Source organism: Manis pentadactyla, chromosome 9 (assembly GCF_030020395.1).
Source record: "Manis pentadactyla isolate mManPen7 chromosome 9, mManPen7.hap1, whole genome shotgun sequence".
Taxonomy (NCBI): domain Eukaryota; kingdom Metazoa; phylum Chordata; class Mammalia; order Pholidota; family Manidae; genus Manis; species Manis pentadactyla.
Window position 1 is genome coordinate 87,763,934 of NC_080027.1, and position 25,239 is coordinate 87,789,172.

Genomic DNA, 25,239 nt, shown 5'->3' on the forward strand with positions numbered 1-25,239 from the left:
CATTGCCTTCCTTTTGTTTCCATATAGAATAATTATGTTAAATGATGAGGAATATAGTCTTTTATTTCATATAGAATAATTATGTTAAAGGATGAGGAATAAAAGACTATATTTATTCCTACATGTTTCATTTTGGACTATCCATACAAATTCAGTACTTTCAACATTTATTTTCCTTCACTGATAGCTTCACAGGCTTGTTCTTTTGGACTCACAGATAAGATGGTTTTAAGTGTCTTGTGCTGTCTGCAATTCTTTTAAGGCAGTGATAATCCCATGTAACATATATTCCATACCTACTAAATCTAAATAACAAGTTGGAGACTGGCCCTCTTAAGGACTATGACTCAAATTCAACAAGAAAGAGATCATATTAAAGGAACTCTATTTATGGTACAGTGAACTCAAATATACACAAGTAATACTCATTTAATAAGTCCATGTTAATCTTTTGACCTCTCAGTCAGGGGAAAGAAACATTTATCATACTTTTCAGAGAAAACTCAGTAAGGATTTGAACAATGCTCTCTAAATCTGGTAGAGAGAGATATGGAGAAAAGTACTTGGTAGTTAAAATTCCCAAAGGAATTTTTCTTCTTGGGGTAAGGGACACATGCAATGTTTCTAAATGTTTGTATCAGGAAATCAAGACTTCACTTTAATTACAGCGGAAGCCTTAAGGTAGAGCCAAAGATGTGTGATGGAAGGAGGCGGGGAAAGAAAAGGGAGAGCACACTAACATGTGACTTAAAGCTTTAATGCCACATTGCCTGAATTTTTATGTAAAATTTTAAGATGATAAGAGTTATAAATGCCATTGTATCTGTTAGCAAGGGGCAGCAGAAGAAGAAACAGCTGAGAGCTTGCACAGTCTGCAGAAAGCAAACCACAAAGACTCACTGCTAAATACTGGGGTCCAAGAGTATTTAGACCAGCAAGGTTTCCCCACACGGATGCTGCGCTGATCTGCTGCATCTGCTGCTGGAGCTGCTGGGCCATTCTCTTCTGTTCTTTGTCTTTCTGTGTATCAGCAAATTTTACCACCATGGGGGATGAGCAACCCTATGAAAACACCAAAACCAAAAGGTCAAGTTCCTCATTCTGAGTGAAGGAAAAAATCTTCCTTTGTAATAACATAAGGGATACATTCTAATTTCATTCACTGCCAAATGATTATCTTCCTGGCAAACACAAGTGGCAAAGGAAAATTTAAAAGGGTAACTACTTTCAAAATATTAAAGAAAGAAAAGCTTGGGTTTTTAACTTTAAGATGTTTGGCCTGTGTAACTTTTAAGGGCAATCTGATGCTGTCCATGCAGCTGGGTTTTGACGACCAACTGTCCTAGCACCCTTAGGTTAAGGGACTTCCCACTTGCATACACCTGCTCCCTACCTCCATGGTCTGTGCTTGGTGCATCGCCTTGATAGCCGTCTGTGCCATGGCTCTTGTTGTAAAAGTCACAAACGCACAGCCTGGTAAGAGAAGGGTCATTAACTCATTCATTTACTTGCTTTTTATTTATCTGATAGACATTTACTGAGCACCTATTACGTGCCAAGTACTATGTTAACAATACAGACACAGTTCCTGCCTTCAGGGGTTCATGATCTAGTGCAGGAGACAGACATATTACAACAGGACAGTAATCGCTTAAATGAAAAACCAAGAAGGCACAGACAGTAAAGAAAGTGCTTAAGATAAAAGAGAAATCAAGATTGTCCTCTAGCACCTCTTGAGAAGGAAGTGCTTCCATTCTGGCATTAAGAACCTCTCCAAGCACAAAAGGGGAGAACTAACAACACTTAAGTGCAGAATGTAGATTCCTTAGGGAGGTTGGAAGAATACTAAAGGGGTCAAGTAAGGGAGGAACTGTGATGGGACCTAGATACACAATACCAAGCCTGTTCCCAACATCATGATACCGCTTGTAGGCAAGGGATCATTGGTTTCCACTGACCCAATTAAATGGACACCACATTCCAAATTTAAGACAAGTTAACTTTAAAGGCAAAAAATGTAACCACCTCTGCTCAGGCCATCAGGTCCCCTCAATATCCGGCATTCTTCAATCTGTCCAAATGAAGAGAACATAACTCGGATGTCATTTTCACTGCACTTCTTGGAAATCATACCAATAAACAGCTTCCTGTCTTCCACTGCTAAGAGAGTAAAGCAAAAAATAGAAGCATTTAGATAAAATATAACAGCTTTCAGATTATGTGATAGTTTTACTTAACCATTCGTGCCTGCTACCTCACCAACGAACAGGACTAACAGGGATTACCTAAAATGGATTTGTACATATTAAATGCAAACTACTTAGCATTTTGCCCAGCACTTAATAGTTTGCTCTTACTAGCAATGTTATTATAGTAAAGAATGGCAAGTTTTTACACTTAACTGCTGTAACAAGAGAAACCGAACACACCTTTTAGTGAGTGTAACAGTCCACCTTCCTTTTCTGATTATTCTTTTGAGAATTAAGTTCTTCCTAACTGGATTATTACTTCAACTCCTGTCCATAAAAAATTATACTGATAAAAGACATTCCAAAGGAGAGGAGCCAAGATGGCGGTGTGAGTAGAGAAGCAGAAATCTCCTCCCAAAACCATATATATATTTGAAAATACAACAAATACAACTATCCCTAAAAGAGAAACAAGAAGATACAGGACAACAGTCAGGCTACATCTACACTGTGAACACCCAGCGCCTAATGATGGGGGTAAGATATGAGCCGCGGCCCGGGGTGACCCGAGCGCCACTCACCCCAGCTCCCAGTGAGAGGAGAGGAATCAGAGAGGGGAGGGAGAGGGAGGCCAGGACTACTAAATACCCAGCCCTAGCGATGCACACAGGGAGTGCAGACAAAAAGTGCATAGTGTGCTGGATACTAGGCAAACGAAACAGTAAAACCTGCAAGTGGGTCGCCGCAGCCGGCGCTCCAAGGACAAACAAAAGCAAGTGCTTTTTGGAAGTCTTAAAGGGACAGGGACCACACAGCTGGACGAAATCGTCCCGGCACACTCAGCCCAGCATCTAGGAATCCCAGGGAAAACCGGGTGCTCTAACCCCCTGGGTGGAAGTGCACCTCTGAGGCAAATCACGAGGATAAACAACCTCCTACACATTCCCCCACCGGCGCGGCTCTACCATAGCGGAGCAGCTGCCTAAGAACTGCCACGCCCACAGCAACCAAAGACCTTCCTCCACAGAGGCTAGGCAAGAATCAGAGACATGGTCTGCGCGCAGAGGCCCAGCACAAGCTGCTAGAGGTCACCATTCTCCCAGGAGAGGAAGGCCACAAACTACCAAGAAGGGACATTCTCCCAGCTGACACATATGCTAGCTCCCCACAACTACCTCTATGGCGATGAAAAGGCAAAAAAATTTGAGCCAGACCAAAAACCCAGAGACAACCCTTGAGAAGGAGCTTGGAGAGATAGATCTAACTAATCTCCCTGAAAAAGAATTCAAAATAAAGGTCATAACCATGCTGATGGAGCTGCAGAGAAAAATGCAAGAGCTAATGGTCAAATTATGGAAGGAGACTACAGAAATAAAACAATCTCTGGAAGGATTTAAAAGCAGTATGGATGAGATGCACGAGGCCATTGATGGAATAGAAACCAGAGAGCAGGAATGCATAGAAGCTGAAGCAGGGAGATATAAAACTATCCCCAGGAATGAAACAATATTAAGAAAACTGTGTGACCAATCTAAAAGGAACAATATCCGCATTATAGGGGTACCAGAAGAAGAAGAGAGTGAAAAAGGGATAGAAAGTGTGTTTGAAGAAATTGCTGAAAACGTTCCCAAACTGGGGGAAGAAATAGTCGCTCAGAGCACAGAAGTTCACAGAACTCCCAACAGAAGACACAGAAGGGGGATAACACCAAGACACATAATAATTTAAATGGCAAAGATCAAGGACAACGACATTACTTTAAAGGCAGCTAAAGAGAGAAAAAAGGTCACCTACAAAACAAAACCCATCAGGCAACCATCAGACTTCTCAACAGACACCTAACAGTCCAGAAGAGAATGGCACGATATATTTAACGCAATGAAACAGAAGGGCCTTAAACCAAGAATACTATATGCAGCACGATTATCATTTAAATATGAAGGAGAGACTAAACAATTCCCAGACAGGCAAAAGTTGAGGGAATTTGGCTCCCACAAACCACCTCTACAGGGTATTTTAGAGGGACTGCTCCAGATGGAAGCACTCTTAAGGCTAAATAGATGTCACCAGAGAAAATAAATCACAGCGAAGAAAGCAGACCAACAAAATACCAACAAAAGGAAAATAATAAAAGAAACTACCCACAAAAGCAGTCATAGGAAACACAAAAAAGCACAAAATAAAATACCTAACATACAAAGAATGGAGGAGTAGGAATGAGAAGGGAGAAAAATAAAGAATCATCAGACAGTGTTTCTAATAGCTCAATAAGCAAGTTAAGATAGACAATAAGATACTCAAGAAGATAACCTTGAAACTTTGGTAACCATGACTCTAAAGCCCGCAATGGCTATAAGGACAGATCTTTCAATAATCACCTTAAATGTAAATGGACTGAATGCACCCATCAAAAGACACAGAGTAATACAATGGATAAAAAAGCAAGATCCATCTATATGCTGCTTACAAGAGACTCACCTCAAACCCAAAGACATGCACAGATGTAAAGTCAAGGGACGGAAAAAGATATTCCATGAAAACAACAGGGAGAAAAAAGCAGGTGTTGCAGTACTAGTATCAGACAAAACAGACTTCAAAACAAAGTACCAAGAGATAAAGGAGGACATTACATAATGATAAAGGGCTCAGTCCAACAAGGGGATATAACCATTATAAATATATATGCACCCAACACAGGTACACCAGCATATGTAAAACAAATACTAACAGAATTAAAGGAGGAAATAGAATAGAATGCAATGCACTCATTTTAGAAGACTTCAACACACCACTCACTCCAAAGGACAGATGCACCAGACAGAAAATAAGTAAGGACACAGAGGCACTGAACAACACACTAGAACAGATGCACCTAATAGACATCTATAGAACTCTACATCCAAAACCAACAGGATACACATTCTTCTCAAGTGCACATGGAACATTCTCCAGAATAGACCACATACTAGGCCACAAAAAGAGCCTCAGTAATTCAAAAAGATTGAAATTCTACCAACCAACTTCTCAAACTAGAAATAAACTGTACAAAGAAAGCAAAAAGGTTCATAAACACACAGAGGCTTAACAACATGCTCCTAAATAATCAATGTATCAATTACCAAAATAAAATAGAGATCAAGCAATACATGGAAACAAATGACAACAACACAAAGCCCCAACTTCTGTGGGATACAGCAAAAGCAGTCTTAAGAGGAAAGTATATAGCAATCCAGGCATATTTAACGAAGGAAGAAGAATCCTAAATGAATAGTACAAAGTCACAATTATCGAACACGGAAAAAGAAGAACAAATGAAGCCTGAAGTCAGCACAAGGAGGGACATAATAAAGATCAGAGAAGAAATAAATAAAATTGAAAAGAATAAAACAATAGAAAACATCAATAAACCAAGAGCTGGTTTTTGAGAAAATAAACAAAATAGATAAGCCTCTAGCCAGACTTATTAAGAGAAAAAGGGAATCAACACACATCAACAGAATCAGAAATGAGAAAGGAAAAATCATGATGGACTCCACAGAAATACAAAGAATTATTAGAGAATACTATTAAAACCTATATGCTAATAAGCTGGAAAACCTAGAAGACATGAACAACTTCCTAGAAAATACAACTTTTCAAGACTGATCAAGGAAGAAACAGAAAATCTAAACAAACCAATTACCAGCAAAGAAACTGAATCAATAATAAAAAAACTACGCAAAAACAAAACCCACAACCAGATGGATTAACTGCAGAATTTTATCACACATATAGAGAGACATAAAACCTATTCTCCTTAAAGTTTTCCATAAAACAGAAGAGCAGAGAATATTTCCAAACTCATTCTATGAAGGCAGCATCACTCTAATAACAAAACCAGGCAAAGACCCAACCAAAAGAGAAAACTACAGACCAATATCCCTGATGAACGTAGATGCAAAAATACTCAACAAAATATAAGCAAACCGAATTCAAAACTACATCAAGAGGATCATACACCATGACCAAGTGGAATTCATCCCAGGGATGCAAGGATGGTACAACAGTCGAAAAACCACCAACATCATCAACCACATAAACAAAAAGGACAAAAACCACATGATCATCTCCACAGATACTGAAAATGCATTTGAAGAAATTCAACATCCATTCATGATAAAAACTCTCAACAAAATGGGTATACAGGGCAAGTACCTCAACATAAAAAAGGCCATATATGATAAGTCCTCAGCCAACATCATACTGAACAGCGAGAAGCTGAAAGCTTTTCCTCTGAGATGGAGAACAAGACTGCAATGCCTACTCTCCCCACTGTTATTCAATGTACCACCGGAGGTCCTAGCCACGGGAATTAGACAAAACAAAGAATACAACCTATCCAAATTGGTAAAGAAAAAGTAAAATTGTCACGATTTGCAGATGACATGATATTGTACATAAAAAACTCTAAAGACTCCACACCAAAACTACCAGAACTGATATCGGAATAGAGTAAAGTTGCAGGATACAAAATTAACACACAGAAATCTGTAGCTTCCTTATACACTAACAATGAACTAATAGAGAAATCAGGAAAATAATTCCATTCACAATTACATCAAAAAGAATAAAATGCCTAGGAATAAACCTAACCAAGGAAGTGAAAGACCTATACCCTCAAAACTATAAGACACTCAAGAGAAATTAAAGAGAACACTAGGAAATGGAAACTCATCCGATGCTCTTGGATAGGAAGAATTAATATCGTCAAAATGGCCATCCTGCCCAAAGCAATACAGAGACTCGATGCAATCCCTATCATATTACCAACAGCATTCTTCAATGAACTGGAACAAATAGTTCAAAAATTCATATGGAACCGTCAAAGACCCAAAATAGCCAATGCAATCCTGAGAAGGAAGAATAAAGTGCGGGGGGCGATCTCGCTCCCCAAGTACAAGCTCTACTACAAAGCCACAGTAATCAAGACAATTTGGTACTGGCACAAGAACAGACCCACAGACCAGTGGAACAGAATAGAGACTCCAGACATTAACCCAAACATATATGGTCAATTAATATACAATAAAGGAGCCATGGACATACAATGGGGAAATGGCAGTCTCTTCAACAGATGGTGCTGGCAAAAATGGACAACAACATGTAACAGAATGAAAATGGATCACTGTCTAACCCCATACACAAAAGTAAATTCAAAATGGATCAAAGACCTCAATGTAAGCCATGAAACCATAAAACTCCTAGAAAAAACAGGCAAAAATCTCTTCTACATCAACATGAGTGACTTCTTCATGAACATATCTCCCCGGACAAGGGAAACAAAAACAAAAATGAACAAGTGGGACTATATCAAGCTGAAAAGCTTCTGTACAGCAAAGGACACGATCAATAGAACAAAAAGGTACCCAACAGACAGTATGGGAGAATATATTCATCAACAACAGATCCGATAACGGGTTGACATCCAAAATATATAAAGAGCTCATGCACCTCAACAAACAAAAAGCAAATAATCCAATTAAAAAATGGGCAGAGGAGCTGAATAGACAGTTCTTTAAAGAAAAAATTCAGATGGCCAACAGACACATGAAAGGATGCTCCACATTGCTTGTCATCAGAGAAATGCAATTAAAATCACAATGAGATATCACCTCACACCAGTAAGGATCACCACCATCCAAAAGACAAACAACAACAAATGTTGGCAAGGTTGTGGAGAAAGGGGAACCCTCCTACACTGCTGGTGGGAATGTAAATTAGTTCAACCATTGTAGAAACCAATATGAATGTTTCTCAAAAAGCTCAAAATAGAAATACCATTTGACCCAGGAATTCCACTTCTAGGAATTTACCATAAGAATGCAGCAACCCAGTTTGAAAAAGACAGATGCACCCCTATGTTTATTGCAGCACTAAGAAATGGAAGCAACCTAAATGTCCATCAGTAGATGAATGGATAAAGAAGATGTGGCACATATACACAATGGAATATTATTCAGCCAAAAGAAGAAAACAAATCCTAGCATTTTCAACAACATGGATGGAGCTAGAGGGTATTATGCTCAGTGAAATAAGCCAGGCGGAGAAAGACAAGTACCAAATAATTTCACTCATATGTGGAGTATAAGAACAAAAGAAAACTGAAGGAACAAAACAGCAATAGACTCACAGAACCCAAGAAGGGACTAGCCGTTACCAAAGGGAGGGGTTTCGGGACAGAGGATGCGGTGGGGGTCGGGAGGGAGAGAAGGGGATTAAGGGGCACTATAATTAGCAATCACAATACAGGTAGGTCATGGGGAAAGCAGTACAGCATGGAAAAGACAAGTTATAACTCTACAGCACCTTACTACGCTGAGGGACAGTGATTGCAGTGGGTGCGGAGGCGAACTTCATACTATGGGTGAATGTTCAAACCACTGTTAGTTCATGTGAAACCTTCATAGGATTGTATATCAATAATACCTTTATTGCAAAAAAAAAAAAAAAGACTTGACCATAAGACCTTGAAACCATAAAAATTCTGTAAGAAAACTTAGGTCGTAAGCTCTCTAACTGGCTATGGTGACGCTTTTTTGAATTTGACATCAAAAGAAAAGGCGGGGGGAAGAGCCAAGATGGTGCCATGAGTAGTTCAGCAGAAATCTCCTCCCCAAAACATACATTTTTGAAAATGCAACAAATACAACTATTCCTAAAAGAGAGACCAGTGGATACAGTACAACACCCAGGCTACATCTACATCTGCGAGTACTCAGCATCACACGAAGGGGTTAAGATACAAGCCGCGGTCCAGTGGGACCCAATCGTCCCCCCACCACAGCTCCCAGGTGGGAAGAAAGGAGTTGGAGCAGGGAGGGAGTGCACGCCCAGGACTGCTAAACAACCAGCTCTAGTAATCCGCACCGGGAGCACAGACAGATGGTACACAGTGTGCTGGATATTAGAGAATCGGAAAAGGAAAACCTGCAAGCAGGTCCCCACAACCGCCTCCCCTGCCACAAAAGAAAAGCAAGTGCTTTTTGAACGTCTAAAAGTGACAGGGACCTCACAGCTGGATGAAATTGTCCCAGCACACACAGCCCAGTAGCTGGGAAACCCGGGGAACTACAGGTGACCTAATCCCCTGAATGGCAGCACAGCTCTGAAGCTCCTCATGGTGATAAGCAGCCTGCCAGTCATTTCCCCGGCTGGCGCAGACCCAGACACACCAGCCCAGTAGCGGGAGAGCAGCCACGCGAGCCGGCGGTGCCGAGGGGCCTGGGGGCAGCCCGCAGGAGCCGGCAGCGCTGGAGTGGCCTGGAGCAGCCCACATGAGCTAGCGGCAGTGAAGCAGCCCAGGAGTGGCCACAACCCCAGAAGCTCCCAGATTTCCTTCTTGGTGCACAACTGCCTGGGACAGACCCAAAGGCCCATGCCAGCGCACCGCTGCCTGGCGGTGGCGCCGCTCTTGCAGGAGAGCACAACCAGCATGCCTGCCACTCCCAGCAGGGCTCTGTGCTACCCTGACGGAGACCCCGCCCACAGTAGCTTAGGAAATTAACCCGGAGGCTGCTCCAGGAGTGGGGGTAACTGACACAGCAGTGGAGAAGGGCAAGGCGACCAGCAAGCAGGAAAGAACTTTGTTCTCACAGCTGACACATGTACTACCTGCCTACCGCTACCTCTCTCACCACAAAAAGGAAGAAGAATTTGGTCCAGTCCAGAATTACCCAGACAACCCCAGAGAGAGGGCCTGGGGAGGTAGACTGAAACAATCGTCCTGAAAAAGAACTCAAAACAAAGGTCATAGCCATCCTGATGGACTTGGAGAGAAATATGCAAGAGTTAAAGGATAAAGTTGGGAGGCAGAATACTGAAATAAAACAATCTCTGGAAGGACTTAAGAGCAGAATGGCTGAGGTACAAGAGGTTGTTAATGGAAGAGAAATCAGAAAACATGAACACAGAGAAGCTGACGCAGAGAGAGATGAAAGTACCTCCATGAACGAAAGAATATTAAGAGAACGGTGTGACCAATCCATACGGAACAATATCCGCATTATAGGGGTAACAGAAGAAGAAGAACAGAGAAAAAAAGGGATAGAAAGTGTCTCTGAAGAAATAATTGCTGAAAACTTCCCCAAACTGGGGGAGGAAATAGTCGCTTAGACCGTGGAGGCCCACAGAACTCCCAACACAAGGGACTCAAATAGGACAACAGCAAGACATATAATAGTTAAAGTGGCAAAGATCAAAGACAAGGACAGAGTATTAAAGGCAGCCAGAGAGAGAAAAAAGGTCACCTACATAGGAAAACCCATTAGGCTGTCATCAGATTTCTCAACAGAAACCTTACAGGCCAGAAGAGAATGGCATGATATATTTAATGCAATGAAAGAGGAGGGGCTTGAACGAAGAATATTGTATCCAGGACGATTATAATTCAAATACGAAGGAGGGATTCAACAATTCCAAGACAAGCAAAAGTTGACAAAATTTGCCTCCCAGAAACCACCTCTACAGGGTATTTTAGAGGGGCCACTCCAGAAGGAAGCACTCCTAAAGCTAAATAGATGTCACAAGAGAAAATAAAATCACAGCAAAGAAAGCAGACCAACCAAATACTACCAAAGGGCAATAAACAAAATCAACTACTCACAGAAGCAATCAAAAGAAACACAAAAGAACACAGAATAAAAAACCTAACATATAAAGAATGGAGGAAGAGGAATAAGAAGGGAAAGAAATAATGAATCATCAGACTGGGCTCATCATAGCTTAATAACTGAGTTAAGTTACACAGTTAAGATAGTAAAGAAGCTAACCTTGAACCTCTGGTAACCACAAATCTAAAGCCTGCAATGGCAATAAGTACAGATCTTTCAATAATTACCCTAAATGTAAATGGACTGAATGCACCGATCAAAAGACACAGAGTAATAGAATGGATAAAAAAGCAGGACCCATTTCTATGCTGCTTACAAGAGACTCACCTGAAACCCAAAGACATGCACAGACTAAAAGAAAAGGAATGGAAAAAGATATTTCATGCAAACAACAGGGAGAAAAAAGCAGGTGTTGCAGTAGTATCAGACAAAATAGACCTCAAAACAAAGAAAGTCACAAGAGATAAAGAAGGACATTACCTAATGATAAAGGGCTCAGTCCAACAAGAGGATAATAACCATTACAAATTTATATGCACCCAACACAGGAGCACCAGCATATGTGAAACAAATACTCACAGAATTAAAGGAGGAAATAGAATGCAATGCACTCATTTTAGAACACTTCAACACACCACTCACTCCAAAGGACAGATCCACTAGACAGAAAATAAGTAAGGACACATGAGCACTGAACAACACACTATAACAGATGGACTTAACAGACATCTATAGAACTCTACACTCAAAAGCAGCAGGATACACATTCTTCTCAAGTGCACATGGAACATTTTGCACAATAGACCACATACTAGGCCACAAAAAGAGCCTCAGTAAATTCAAAAAGACTGAAATTTCACCAACTTCTCAGATCACAAAGGCATAAAACTAGAAATAAATTGTGCAAAGAGAACAAAAAGGCTCACAAACACATGGAGGCTTAACAACATGCTCCTAAATAATCAATGGATCAATGACCAAATTAAAACAGAGATGAAGCAATGCATGGAGACAAATGAAAACTACAGCACAAAGCCCCAACTTTGCTGGGACACAGCCAAGGAAGTGCTAAGAGGAAAGTATATAGGAATCCAGGCCTATCTAAAGAAGGAAGAACATTCCCAAATGAAAAGTCTGAAGTCACAATCACTGAAACTGGAAAAAGAACAAATGAGGCCCAAAGTCAGCAGAAGGAGGGATATAATAAAGATCAGAGAGGAAGTAAATAAAATTGAGAACAATAAAATAATAGAAAAAAATCAATGAAACCAGGAGCTGGTTCTTCAAAAAAATAAACAAAATACATAACCCCCTAACCAGACTTATTAAGAGAAAAAGAGAATCAACACACATTAAAAGAATCAGAAATGAGACAGGAAAAATCACAACAGATCCATGGAAATACAAAAAATTATTAGAGAATACTATGAAAATCTATATACTAAGAAGCTGGGAAACCTAGAAGAAATGGATAACTTCCTAGAAAAATACAACCTTCCAAGACTGACCAAGGAAGAAACAGGAAATCTAAGCAGACCAAGTACCAGCAACGGAACTGAATCGGTAATCAAAAAACTACCCAAGAGCAAAACGCACAGTCCAGATGGATTCACCAAAGAATTTTATCAGACATATAGAGAAGACACAATACCCATTCCCCTTAAAGTTTTCCAGAAAAACAGAAGAGGAGGGAATACTTCCAAACTCATTCTAGGAAGCCAGCATCACTCTAATTCCAAAACCAGGCAAAGACCCCACCAAAAAAGAAAATTACAGACCAATATCCCTGATGAACATAGATGCAAAAATACTCAACAAAATATTAGCAAACCGAATTCAAAAATACATCAAGAGGATCATACACCACGACCAAGTAGGATTCATCTCAGGGATGCAAGGATGGTACAACATTCGAAAATGCATCAACATCATTCACCACATCAACAAAAAGAAGGACAGAAACCACATGATCATCTCCATAGACACTGACAAAGCATTCGGCAAAATTCAACATCTATTCGTGATAAAAACTGTCCACAAAATGGGTATACAGGGCAAGTACCTCAACACAATAAAGGCCATATACGACAAACCGAAAGCCAACATCATAGTTAACAGCGAGAAGTTGAAAGCTTTTCCTCTAAGATCGGGAACAAGACCACTATGCCCACTCTCCCCACTGTTGTTCAATATAGCACTGGAGGTCCTAGCCATGGCAATCACACAAAACAAAGAAATACAAGGCATCCAGATTGGTGAAGAGAAAGTCAAATTGTCACTATTTGCAGATGACATGATATTGTACATAAAAAACACTGAAGACTCCATTCCAAAACTACTTGAACTAATATCTGAATTCAGCAAAGTTGCAGGATAAAAAATTAATACACAGAAATCTGTTGCTTTTCTATACACTAACAATGAATTAACAGAAACGGGAATCAGGAAAACAATTCCATTCACAATTGCATCAAAAAGAATAAAATACCTAGGAGTAAGCCTAACCAAGGACGTGAAATATCTATACCCTGAAAACTACAAGACACTCTTAAGAGAAATTAAAGAGGACACTAACAAACGGAAACTCATTCCATGGTCTTGGGCTTCGAAGAATTAATATTGTCAAAATGGCCATCCTGCCTAAAGCAATCTACAGATTCAATGAAATGCCTATCAAAATACCAACAACATTCTTCAAGGAACTGGAAAAATAGTTTTAAAATTCATATGGAACCACAAAAGACCCCGAATAGCCTAATCAATCCTGAGAAAGAAGAATAAAGCAGAGGGCATCTCACTTCCCAACTTCAAGCTCTACTACAAAGCCACAGTAATCAAGACAATTTGGTACTGGCACAAGAACAGACCCACAGACCCATGGAACCGAACAGAGACTCCAGACATTAACCCAAACATATACGGTCAATTAATATATGACAAAGGAGCCATGGACATACAATGGGGAAATAACAGCCTCTTCAACAGCTGGTGTTGGCAAAACTGGACATCTACGTGTAACAGAATGAAACTGAATCACTGTCTAACCCCATACACAAAAGTAAATTCGAAATGGATCAAAGACCTGAATGTAAGTCATGAAACCATAAAACTCTTAGAAAAAAACATAGGCAAAAATCTCATGGACATAAACATGAGTGACTTCTTCATGAACATATCTCCCCAGACAAGGGAAACAAAAGCGAAAATGAACAAGTGGGACTATATCAAGATGTGAAGCTTCTGTACAGCAAAGGACACCACCAATAGAACAAAAAGTCATCCTACAGTATGGGAGAATATATTCATAAATGACAGATCCAATACAGGGTTGACATCCAACATAAATAAAGAGTTCACGTGCCTCAACAAACAAAAAGCAAAAAATCCAATTAAAAAATGGGCAGAGGAGCTGAACAGACACTTCTCCAAAGAAGAAATTCAGATGGCCAACAGACACATGAAAAGATGCTCCACATAGCTAGTCATCAGAGAAATGCAAATTAAAACCACAATGAGATATCACCTCACACCAGTAAGGATCTCCACCATTCAAAAGACAAACAACAAGAAATGTTGGTGAGGGTGTGGAGAAACGGAACCCTCCTACACTTCTGGTGGGAATGTAAACTAGTTCAACCACTGTGGAAAGCAGTATGGAGGTTCCTCAAAAAGCTCAAAATAGAAATACCATTTGACCCAGGAATTCCACTTCTAGGAATTTACCTTAAGAATACAGCAGCCCAGTTTGAAAAAGACAGATGCACCCCTATGTTTATCACAGCACTATCTATAATAGCCAAGAAATGGAAGCGACCTAAGTGTCCATCAGTAGATGAATGGATAAAGAAGAGGTGGAACATATACACAATGAAATATTATTCAACCATAAGAAGAAAACAAATCCTACCATTTGCAACAACATGGATGGAGCTAGAGGGTATTATGCTCAGTGAAATAAGCCAGGCAGAGAAAGACAAGTACCAAATGATTTCACTCATATGTGGAGTAAAAGAACAAACAAAAACTGAAGGAACAAAAGAACAGCAGAAACACAGAACCCAAGAATGGACTAACAGTTACCAAAAGGAAAGGAACTGGGGAGGATGTGTGGGAAGAGAGAGATGGGGGGGGTGGGGAGAAAGGGTCATTACAAATAGCATGTATAATGTGGGGCAGAGGGGCACGTGGAGGGCTGTGCACTACAGAGAAGACAAGTAGTGATTCTACGACATCTTACTATGCTGATGGACAGTGACTGTAGTGGGGTTTGTGGGGGGAAGTTGGTGATGGGGGGTGTCTAGTAAACATAATGTTCCTCATGTAATTGTATATTAATTATACCAAAAAAAAAAAAAGCAAAGGCAACAACAGAAAGTGGGACTATATCTAACAAAAAAGCTTCTTCACAGCAAAGGAAACCATCAACAAAATGAAAAGGCAACCTGCTAAACAGGAAAAAATACTTTCAAATCATATGTCTGATAAGGGTTAACATCCAAAATGCATAAAGAACTCATACAACTCAAAAGCTAAAAAATCCAAACTATGTCATGAAAAAATGGGCAGAGGATCTGAGCATTTTTCTGAGGACGACATTCAGATGGCCATTAAAGGATGCTCAACATCACTAGTCACCAGGGAAATGCAAATTAAAACCACAATGAGATAATCACCTCATGCTTGTTTGAATGGCTATCAACAGAAAAACACGCAGTAAGTATTGGTAAGATTGTGGAGAAAAGGGAATCTTTTGAGTAGTGTTATGGGAATGTAAAATGATACAGCTACTGTGGAAAACAATTTGGAGTTTCCACAAAAAATTAAAAATAGAACTAAGATATCATCCAGCAATTCCACTTCTGGGTAATTATCTGAAGAATATGAAAACACTAACTTGAACATTAACTGTGTTCACTGAAGCATTATTTACAATAGCCAACATATGGAAATAACCTAACTGTCCCGATGGATGAATGGATAAAGAACATGTGGTGTGTATATATACATATACACACACACCGAAAGGAGTATGTTTAGCCATAAAAAAGAATGATATTTTGCCATTTGTGGCAACATGGATGGTCCTTGAAGACATTATGCTAAAGTGAAGTCAGAGAAAGATAAATACCATATGATTTCACTTGTATGTAGAATCTAAAAAAATAACCTGAGCACACAGATACAGAGAAAAAACTGGTGGTTGCCAGAGGTGGGGACAAGGGACTGGGTGAGAAAGACTGAAAGGTAGAAACTTCCAGGGGATGTAAGGCACAGTGATGACTATACTTAATCATATCGTATTACATATTTGAAAGCTGAGAAGAGAGTAAATCTTAAAAGTTCTCATTGTAAGATACAAAGTTTTTTTCTAACTTTGTATGGTGGTGGATGTTGACTAGACTTACTGTGGTGATCATTTCACAATACATGCAAATACTAAATGATTATGTTGTACACCTGAAACTAACATTATGTCTATTATACCTCAATTAAAAACAAGATTACTTAGAGCACAATACAATCCAGATGTTGTAAGGACAGCAAACAAAATAGAAACCTTGTAAGAGGAGGGATTATACACTTGCTTACCATTGCTCTTCTCACTGTCGGCAGGTTTCATCTGTATAGGATGATGCATCTATAAAAGTTAATACATGAATATTATCATTTATACACTTGTCAGAAATATAAAGGAGGACTCAAAGGAAATACCAAAACTAGAGCCTTAACAGTTGTCTCTGAACTCACACCTGCCTCATGATCTTCCCCCCATAAAATATCAAAATGTAAGTCAAATTCTTTTGAATGAACAAGAACTACTTTCAACATTATCTTCTCGAAAATAAATGTTTCCTTTATGTCCTCCTCTACATCAATTCTTATGGCAATCATCCTTCACCCACAATAGTTTGTGCCCGAAATGTAAAATATGTTCCATGGGTCAAAACCACCACAGTTCCTTACTAATAAGAACTTTCTTACCCCTGGGAGGACCTTCATGTTGTGAAGAGCATTCTGCGCTTCTAATGCAGCTTTGCGGGTGTAAAATGTAACAAAACAGCACCCTGCAATGAAGATGACTTCATGAAATCAAAACAGTAAGAAGACAATTTCTAGAGCATTCCCTTCTCAGCAGACATACTGGAACTCAAAAGAGGGCTGGGTTTATTAATATGAGTCGAGAAAGAAACAGAGAATGAGGGAAACTACCAGGAAAAAACTGTATTATCTTCTGTGCATTTTTGTTGTTGTTACAATCTCCTTGTTCTATTAAAATTCTTCTTTAGCTGATCCTGTAACTTCTCTGGGAAAGGTATTTCCCTTACAAAGGTCACAGTACCATGACATTCAATCCAACTACTCTGAAGACCAGGTAGTGTGCTGGGCAAGAAGACTCAGCTACAAACAGGATAGACAGGGAGCCTTGCACTCTTGTAGTTTGTTGTAGTCCACCAGGAACTCTTTTTCCCTAAGAATAAACCACTTCTTATACCGTAACCAGTTTCTACCATATGCCCCAAACATAATTTTCATTTTTTTAATTATAAAATGACTTAAGAGCAAGAACCACTTAGTATTTTTTTTGCTCTTGATTCTCATCAAACATAATTAAGCTTCTAACAGCACATGGTGGTGAAAGAGCTCTGTAGATTTGTGCTTTGTATCTTGATTGGCGGATATGGGTCTTGTAAATCTTGGGCCCACAGTCCCATGATGTATGTTAGAGATTTCTCTCAAAATCACTGCAATTAAGATTTTAAATCATTGCAGTTATATTGCCAGTTACATGAACTACAATATCTATATTTTTTTCAAAGACAAAATAATTCCTCTGCTTCTAGATCCTTTATTAAGCTGGTTTCAAACAACACAATCATGCTTGCTCATATTTGCACTATAGAACAGCTTTCACTGAAAAGTACTGTGAAATTGGTCATCTGGAAAAATATAAATATGTCTACATGTGTACAGGGGCAAAGCTAATGCCGTATCTACCATCAGTCCTATAAAATTTCCATTTCTAGAAGCTGCTCACCCTTTGTTTTCTTGTCCATTTTGTAAGCTATAACTAACAGGTTACCTACAAATATATCCCTCCTAGTGGCTAAGCCACTCTGCAAGGCCTCTGTAACACTAACAGAAATCCATGGGTACATGGACAAGAAAACCTTATGTGGCTAGTTTACTTCAACTTTATTTTTGTTATTCTTTCCCCCCAAACCAAGTGACACACTCACATTAAGTCTATCTCTTGAATTTAGAGCTCTCACAAGGACTGTTCAAGATTCAATTTATAAATTATCCTCATGATGTCACTTAAGTTTTTATTTTTAAGCTATTAAATGTGTTTGGGCTGAAAGATATATAGGAATAGACAAAAGGACATATTTTTTTGCCCCAATATTACCATAGGAGCATTCTGGCAATGAGATGCAACATGCACATGACAGAAATGACATTTAAAACCCAAAGACCTTACCTTTGCTCTGAGGAGGGTTTTGGCTCCTATCCCTTAGGACATTGATTTCATAGACAGCACCATACTGTTCAAAGAGTTCCCTCAAGTCCTTCTCAGACCAGGTCCTTGGAACCTGGCCCACAAACATCTTGATAGCATCAAGATCTGGTTGGTCTGGGTGGTCCAGGGTGCCGTTCATTTTCTTGGAGCTGCACGAAATAAAAATTCTATTATGTATTCATGTTGCTTTCCAGAGGGGTCTTCTTTTCTTTAAAGATCTCGACTACTTCCTGAAAAAGTAGAGGGAAAATATTTCTACTTTTCACTACTTCCATTCAATTTACCATTTTCCTGGTTCTCCCTCACTGTGGCCACCCCTTCTTAGATTCCAAACTAAAGTCTCCATTGTGATTAGAACATCCTGGGTTTTAAAACTAAGGAACTGGGTATCATTCAGTCTTTGTCTAGCATGAGAATTCTCAAAAGAATTCAAGAGGTAAAGTTCCTAAAAGCACATTTTAGTAATTTTAAGCATAGTTAACCAAACACTAAAATCACTAAAGACTGTATTATAGATAAGATTCAGGACTCTCAATGTACACAGTAATAGGGGAAAAGTTCTCTTTCAGTAAATGTTAGAACAGAGCACTTGATTTCCCAAGCCTAAACTAAGAACTGACTAGAATATCAGCCTCTGAATGTTGCTGTCTCATGGGTGGTCCTGGTGCTGTTGAGTTAGTACCTCAGACCAAAACAAAGCTTTGCCTCTTAAACTTTCACAAATTATTGTTATACAAACATAAATAATGATGCCATCACTCTAGGTCTGTTTCTAAGTTACCTAATTTACTGCTATTCTCCGACTCTACCAGTTAATTCCCTTACCAACAACTGCAACCATAACATCCACATATTCCTCCAATCCTATTACAGCAAACTTTTAACGTTCCTACTTTAATACCTTCATCCCTACCCTTGCCACAGCCAAGAACCTAAAGGCATTCCTGGACTATAAATATTTCCACTCAGAATCAATCAGTTGTTTTCCTTCCACTGCTTCAAGACCTTACTTTTAGCATTTATCTGAACCAGTAAAAACTTAAATTCCAAATACTAGGATTAGAGTTTTTGTTAGTGTTTGCTTAATTCAGAAATCACATCATCGTATTTAAATTTGCCATGTTCTAATAGTCAATCTTAAATAAAATACCAGTTTTCTTTAAAGGAAAAACAAGTTTTTTCCATCACTGCTATTTTCTGAATAGTTTTTTAAGATCCTTAAGAATGCTGAATCTATGAAAGTAGGGCAACCTCTTTTAATTCCTAAATCTCTTATAACTGAACACCCCACAGGTACCATTCTCACATTACCTTTGTTGAATCTAGCACTAATTAAATATCAAAAAAGCTGTAAAACAAATGGCATACAGACCAACTTTTATTGCTGTGTCTGAGAAGGTTCCTTATACTCTTCAAGGTTAACTAGTCAGTTTCATCAGGACTCATATTGAGAGGTCCCTGAAGGCAGAAACTTTTATGACCTATTCATTCATATAGCCACACCTGGTATAGCAACTGGTTCAAAGTAAGTACTCGGATGTGGGATGAGACGAATTTCTTGTACTCAATTCCTCCAATTAAGCAACTAACCCTGATAAAAATGAATGCTCTGCACAAAGAAGACTCACGAATTAAAGAACTACTACTATCTCCTATGTGTTTGACTGCCACAGGATTAATCTACCTTGTTTTTCCTTTTAAGTGGTTTGGAATACATTGTTTTACTGGTTTATTAATTTAAAACCAAGTGCGACAAGTCATTGCAAAAATATAGTTGCCTCTAGTAGTTTAATCCCAATGTAACAGAAATCATGCTATAATGATTTTAAAAGGTGGGGGGACCCTATGACTCATCAAACAATGGGTGTCACTCCCTGCAATCTCCCCCAACAACTTTAATTACCAGTTTTAACATCATCTTATTAAAATGCTGCTAAACTTTATTGTATTTCTGCTCTAGAGTGAGTCAGCATAGAACCCAAAGGTGCTCAGAGTGTGTTTTGATGGTGAGGAAGGTGACAGCTATTTCTGAAAAGAGGCAGGAGTTTTTATTAATTCGTATTACAACTGGAGACAACTGCTCTCAGGTTGTCCCTTCCTTCTGTATTTGTGTGCCATTCTAAACATTCTACATCACTGTTTAACACAAAAGTATAAATACAGTTAATGTATGTGGATTATAGTTTATCAAGAACTTCAGTGGAGATTCAGCATTTCTGACAAATAAGCTTCTTCTCTTTACTCTCCAGATCCTTCTCCATTTCTTTGTGTCTACCCCTCTTCATGAACCCCCTCTTCCTGTGTATACTAATTCATTAGCCAGAAGAATTCATGAGAGCACAGGTATTCAAAGCACCAAAAACAACTTCCAAACTTAACCATTTAGAAACTTCTACAGCAACTGGACTGAATAATTTTATATACATGTTCAATCAAACATACATGCAGCTTACACCTTAGTATTTTTTTCCATCAAATAATTTTTCTTGTCTTTTTACAAATTGGGTGGCAGGGAGATAGGCCAGGTCCTTCACCAGTTTGATAAGCACTTCTAAAGCACAGCAAGTTACAGGGCCAGGCTCCTGAAGCTGTGAACACCATACAATTGGAGTTCTTGTTTATTCTTTCCTCCAGTAAGTACTGCCAATTCTTCATACAGACCAGGTACTTTGTTACATGTGTATATGTTGGTGAGTAAGAAAAACACAGGGAATTTCTTTGGAGCACATGAAGACAGAATTAGAAGTGGCAATATCAACTGGAGACTTTAAAAAAGAGAGAAGCAACCACATGTGTACCTATGTATATGTAAATAGTCACAAACTTTCTCATCAATGGTTATCATGCTTACAAGAGATAAGCAACAATGCTCTTCCATCCTCAATGTTCCACACAAACTTCCAGTATGCATGCTGTCCTTAGTTAAAAGTAATCACACCTGGGGTCAAGACTCCAGTGTGGTATGCCACGGATCTCTTATCATCCATGTACGGCATTTACTCTACATTTCACTAAACACATTCTCAAATTTGTACCTTACCCCCACTGATGGAGAGCTCCTCAGAGTCAGTGACCATGAATTATGTGTATTTATTATGACCACTCAAGAACCAATGAATTCAGCAGCTCCATGGAGAAGTTACCTATTCTGTCCTGCCATTCCTAAGAGGCACGTCTGTGGAAATTCTTACCTTCTGTGGAAATACTGACTTAGGAGTAGGATGGAAGAGAGGAAAAGCAGGGACTGCAGCAATGAGGGAAAGAGATGAGAAGGCAGAAAATGTTCTGGGGGAGAGGCGTGGCATTAACCCACCTCTTTTTACATTTCTGCTTCTGCTATCAACTGACAAATCATTAAGAATGAGAAACTATGATAAATCAGCACCAGAGGCTGCTTCGTCTACCTTGATTCTTGATGGAACATGACATAGGAAAATAGCACAGAGAACCAAAATGGAAGAGAGATGGGAAGAAAAACAAAGAGCTTATTTTCAAAGCACACATTTGTTCAGAATTTTTAAACCCTCTCTTCTTATTTATTACTCATTCTCTCAAAACTTCCCAGCCCAGGCCCAGCTCAGGGAGCAGAGTGGATGTTTCTGTAATGCTTTTTTCCCATCCCCCAGCTTCAACTGACTAGACCAGGGGTGGATCTTAACCTAAGAAGTTGATCCACACCTAAGACCATGACCTATGCTTAAAACAGAGAGATAGGCCTAGCTAATCAAGTCCCTCTACTTCAGCACTGAGCAAGACAATAGCCACAAGCCACATGTGGTCACTTAAAATTTGATTTTAAAAATGCAGACCCTCGGTTGCACTAGCTACATGTGACTAGTGACTACTGCATAGGGCAGCAGAGATATAGAACATTTTTTATCACCACAGAAAGTTCTACTGCACAGCACTGCTCTACAGAATCTGGAAGTAGTTAACAAAACACAGGTGATGAAGTCAGAAGTGGAGAAGTTGCAACTAGACATAGTGTGTTAGTTGACACACTGAAAGGGCAGTGGCAAGAGTTAACAGGGGTCATGCTACAATAAAGATGAAGTTTAAAGACATGCTAAGTGAAAGAAGTCAATCACAAAAGGCTACTACATACTGTGTGATGCCATTTATATGAAATGTCCAGAATAGGCAAATCTAGAGAGACAGAAAGTAGATTACTAGTTGCCTAGGACTGGGGAGTGGAATGAGTGTGGAAATGAATGATTGCTAGTGGGTACCAGGTTTTCTTTTGGGGTGATGAAAATATTCTGGAATTAGACAGTGGTGAAAGTTGCACAGCTGTGTGGATATAGTAAAAATCACTGAATTGTGTACTTGAAAAAGGTAAATTCTTATGTCATACGAATTATATCTCAAATTTGAGAACTAGAAACAGAAACGAGTCAGGAGACAGGCTGGAAGGATAGTGGCAAGGCAAAGCCATGCTGTAACCAAAGTTACAAGGTAGATGACAGAGCAGAAGCAGCTTACACAGAAAAGCGGAATGTGTGTCCCGACAAGCTGGGAGTTTACAGGCCTTCCAGCTGGGAAGCTCCTGATTACATTATAGTCCTGTCCACAAGTATCCTTTTAGGAAAATTCTTTCATTTACACTAGCTTGAGTGGCTGGTTATCTGTTCCTTACAGCCAAACAAGCTGGCCAATACTATGTTCACATATGTTTAAAAAGTCATTTCTGAAACTTTTCCTTTTGCATTTTTTTCACTCACCCCTTCTCATTACCTGTTGACCTTCACTTGTTCATTATACAAACAGCAAATTTTTAGATACTTACTAGTAAGTCCCTCCACCTCCTCAGTGGGCATAAATATTTACTGTATCCAATCTCCAGCCACTGTGAGGTCACTCTGGCTTACACATTGTGCTGTCAAAAAACTGACACTGAAGAACATCAGAATAGGAAGCATCCAAAAATACTGGCCTGGGTTACTTACCAGCTATTCTCTAGTGATTACAAGATAGGACGTGTCTATGGGGGAAGGAGGCGATTTTCATTTGGATAAAGGAAGATCTTCTGTTAGCTGGGACCTGAGGTCTAGAAAAATCTATCAATGAAGGTTTTAAATTACCATTCAACAATAGAACAGCTGAGAATTTGCTTTGAAGGTTTTCCACCTTCTTCCCTGAAGAATGGAGATACCATCTAGAGACTTTATTTCAGCAATCACTTCTAACTATAAAAACCCTCACAGGGCTTATCATTCATTCAACTCTATTTCCCAAACTCGTACTATGGCCATATACTAGATACTACAAGAGGCTATAAAAGTGGACTGAGGAATACCTACCTGCCTTGGAGGCAATGACACCTAACAAGTGGAAGGAAAAACTATCATACCCCACACAAATGTTTTTAACAGATGTATAATAAGTTCTGTAGAAAAAGTGGCTAATATGGTTTATTTTCTTTGCAGTAAGGGGAAGGTATGTACAGGGATTTAAGCTGAATAGACTAAGTAGCTAGAAAAAAATCCTATATAGAATGGAGGTATGAAAGCCTAAGGGGCTGATGAGGAGTAAGGATTCAGGAGAGGAGAGAAGAGGGAGATACCATGAGAAGGTAAAAAAAGAACCTGACAAAGTTAGCAGAAAGCATAAAAACATTCTAAAAAATAAAAAAGGAGAGAAAACATTAGAAAAGCAAAGTGAATAAAGAGATAGGTTGGAGAGATGTAGTGAAGGGTTTTCCATGCTATACTGACAGGCTTGGAACAAAAGAATGAAGGGACTTCTCTTTTAAAAGACAACCTGGCAATAATCTAGAGGATGAAATAAAGAGAAGAAATACGGAGATCAAAAAGCTCTTGCACAAACTAGCTCCTAAGATTAAGTCCTGTCTCAAGCAATGCTGAGAAAATGGAGGTGGGGGTTGGGGGGGCAGGATCCACTAAGACTCAGAAATCACCAGATAAAGGAGATGGGGGAAAGGAAGAAGTTACTGATCACTCCTGGGTTCCAGCAGAGACAATATGGGAACTGTTTTGGTGGAAGGAGGCATCCAGATAGAGGTATTCAATGGTCGGTATTTAAAATAAAGTCAGAGAGCTTGGGGGGCAATTGGGGAATAGATACAGATCTAAGAACGAGAGAAGCACATTAGTGCCCCCTTAAGCAATGGGAAAGCAAGAGTAAAAGGCCCGAGAAACAAATGGAAAACATTCATGTGTATGAGCATAGTAAGAGGAACCAGCAGAAACTGAAGAGTGCTCAGAGAGAAACAAGGGCGTTTGTTACAAAGAGAGGAACCAGGACTCAGGTCCCCTGGCCCTTCCACAGCTCCTCCAGCAATTCTTCTCTGTTGTAAAGAAATTTTGAAATAGGTAGTAACATTGTTAAATCACATTTCCAGGTGAAATCACATCAGAGACAACCACTGACGTCTCAAGCCTCCTGCTAAAGTAGTTAGTACAAGTGAAAAGAAGACCTAAGAATTCAAAAGAGGAGGCAAGCACACACCATCCTCAAGCATGTTGTTCTTAACTCTTCGGTGTTTTAGTGTATGGTGCCCATGGGAGCAGGCCTGGGGGCTCGTAGTAATAGTTAACGGGTAACTGCTCAATGACACCTGAGGCAACCTAGTCTAGGCAGCAAAAATAAAGAGGGTATAAGAGGGTATAGTTAAGCTGGCATTTGCGACCCAAGGTTGACACCAATTGTCCTTGGGCTAGTCAGTTATTAGCTTCTCTCAACTGCATTTCTCATTTCATTGTAAAATAGGGAGAACAGCTTATGTCCAAAAAACCTCACAAAGTTTCTGTGAAGATGAATGTCTAAAACAAAAGCAAAGGCACACAGATAAAAATGATTTAACAGTGTATGCTCTGATTACCTCTAATCAGAATGGCTGTTTAATCCATTAGTTCTCAAACTT

The 25,239-nt window shown here is 39.4% G+C and overlaps 1 protein-coding gene across 12 annotated transcripts in view; it reads right to left on the reverse strand.

Annotated features, from left to right (window-relative positions):
* CELF1 (CUGBP Elav-like family member 1) overlaps window positions 1-25,239 on the reverse strand; it is a 130,560-nt gene that overhangs the window by 32,586 nt on the left and 72,735 nt on the right. For all 12 annotated transcript variants that reach the window (XM_036892004.2, XM_036892002.2, XM_036892001.2 and 9 more), the window contains 6 exons: window positions 18,318-18,505; window positions 16,820-16,902; window positions 16,427-16,475; window positions 2,026-2,160; window positions 1,394-1,473; window positions 901-1,062 (listed from right to left, as the gene is read on the reverse strand). In XM_036892004.2, the coding sequence (XP_036747899.1) occupies window positions 901-1,062; window positions 1,394-1,473; window positions 2,026-2,160; window positions 16,427-16,475; window positions 16,820-16,902; window positions 18,318-18,505 (697 nt within the window). The remainder of the gene's footprint in view (window positions 1-900; window positions 1,063-1,393; window positions 1,474-2,025; window positions 2,161-16,426; window positions 16,476-16,819; window positions 16,903-18,317; window positions 18,506-25,239) is intronic.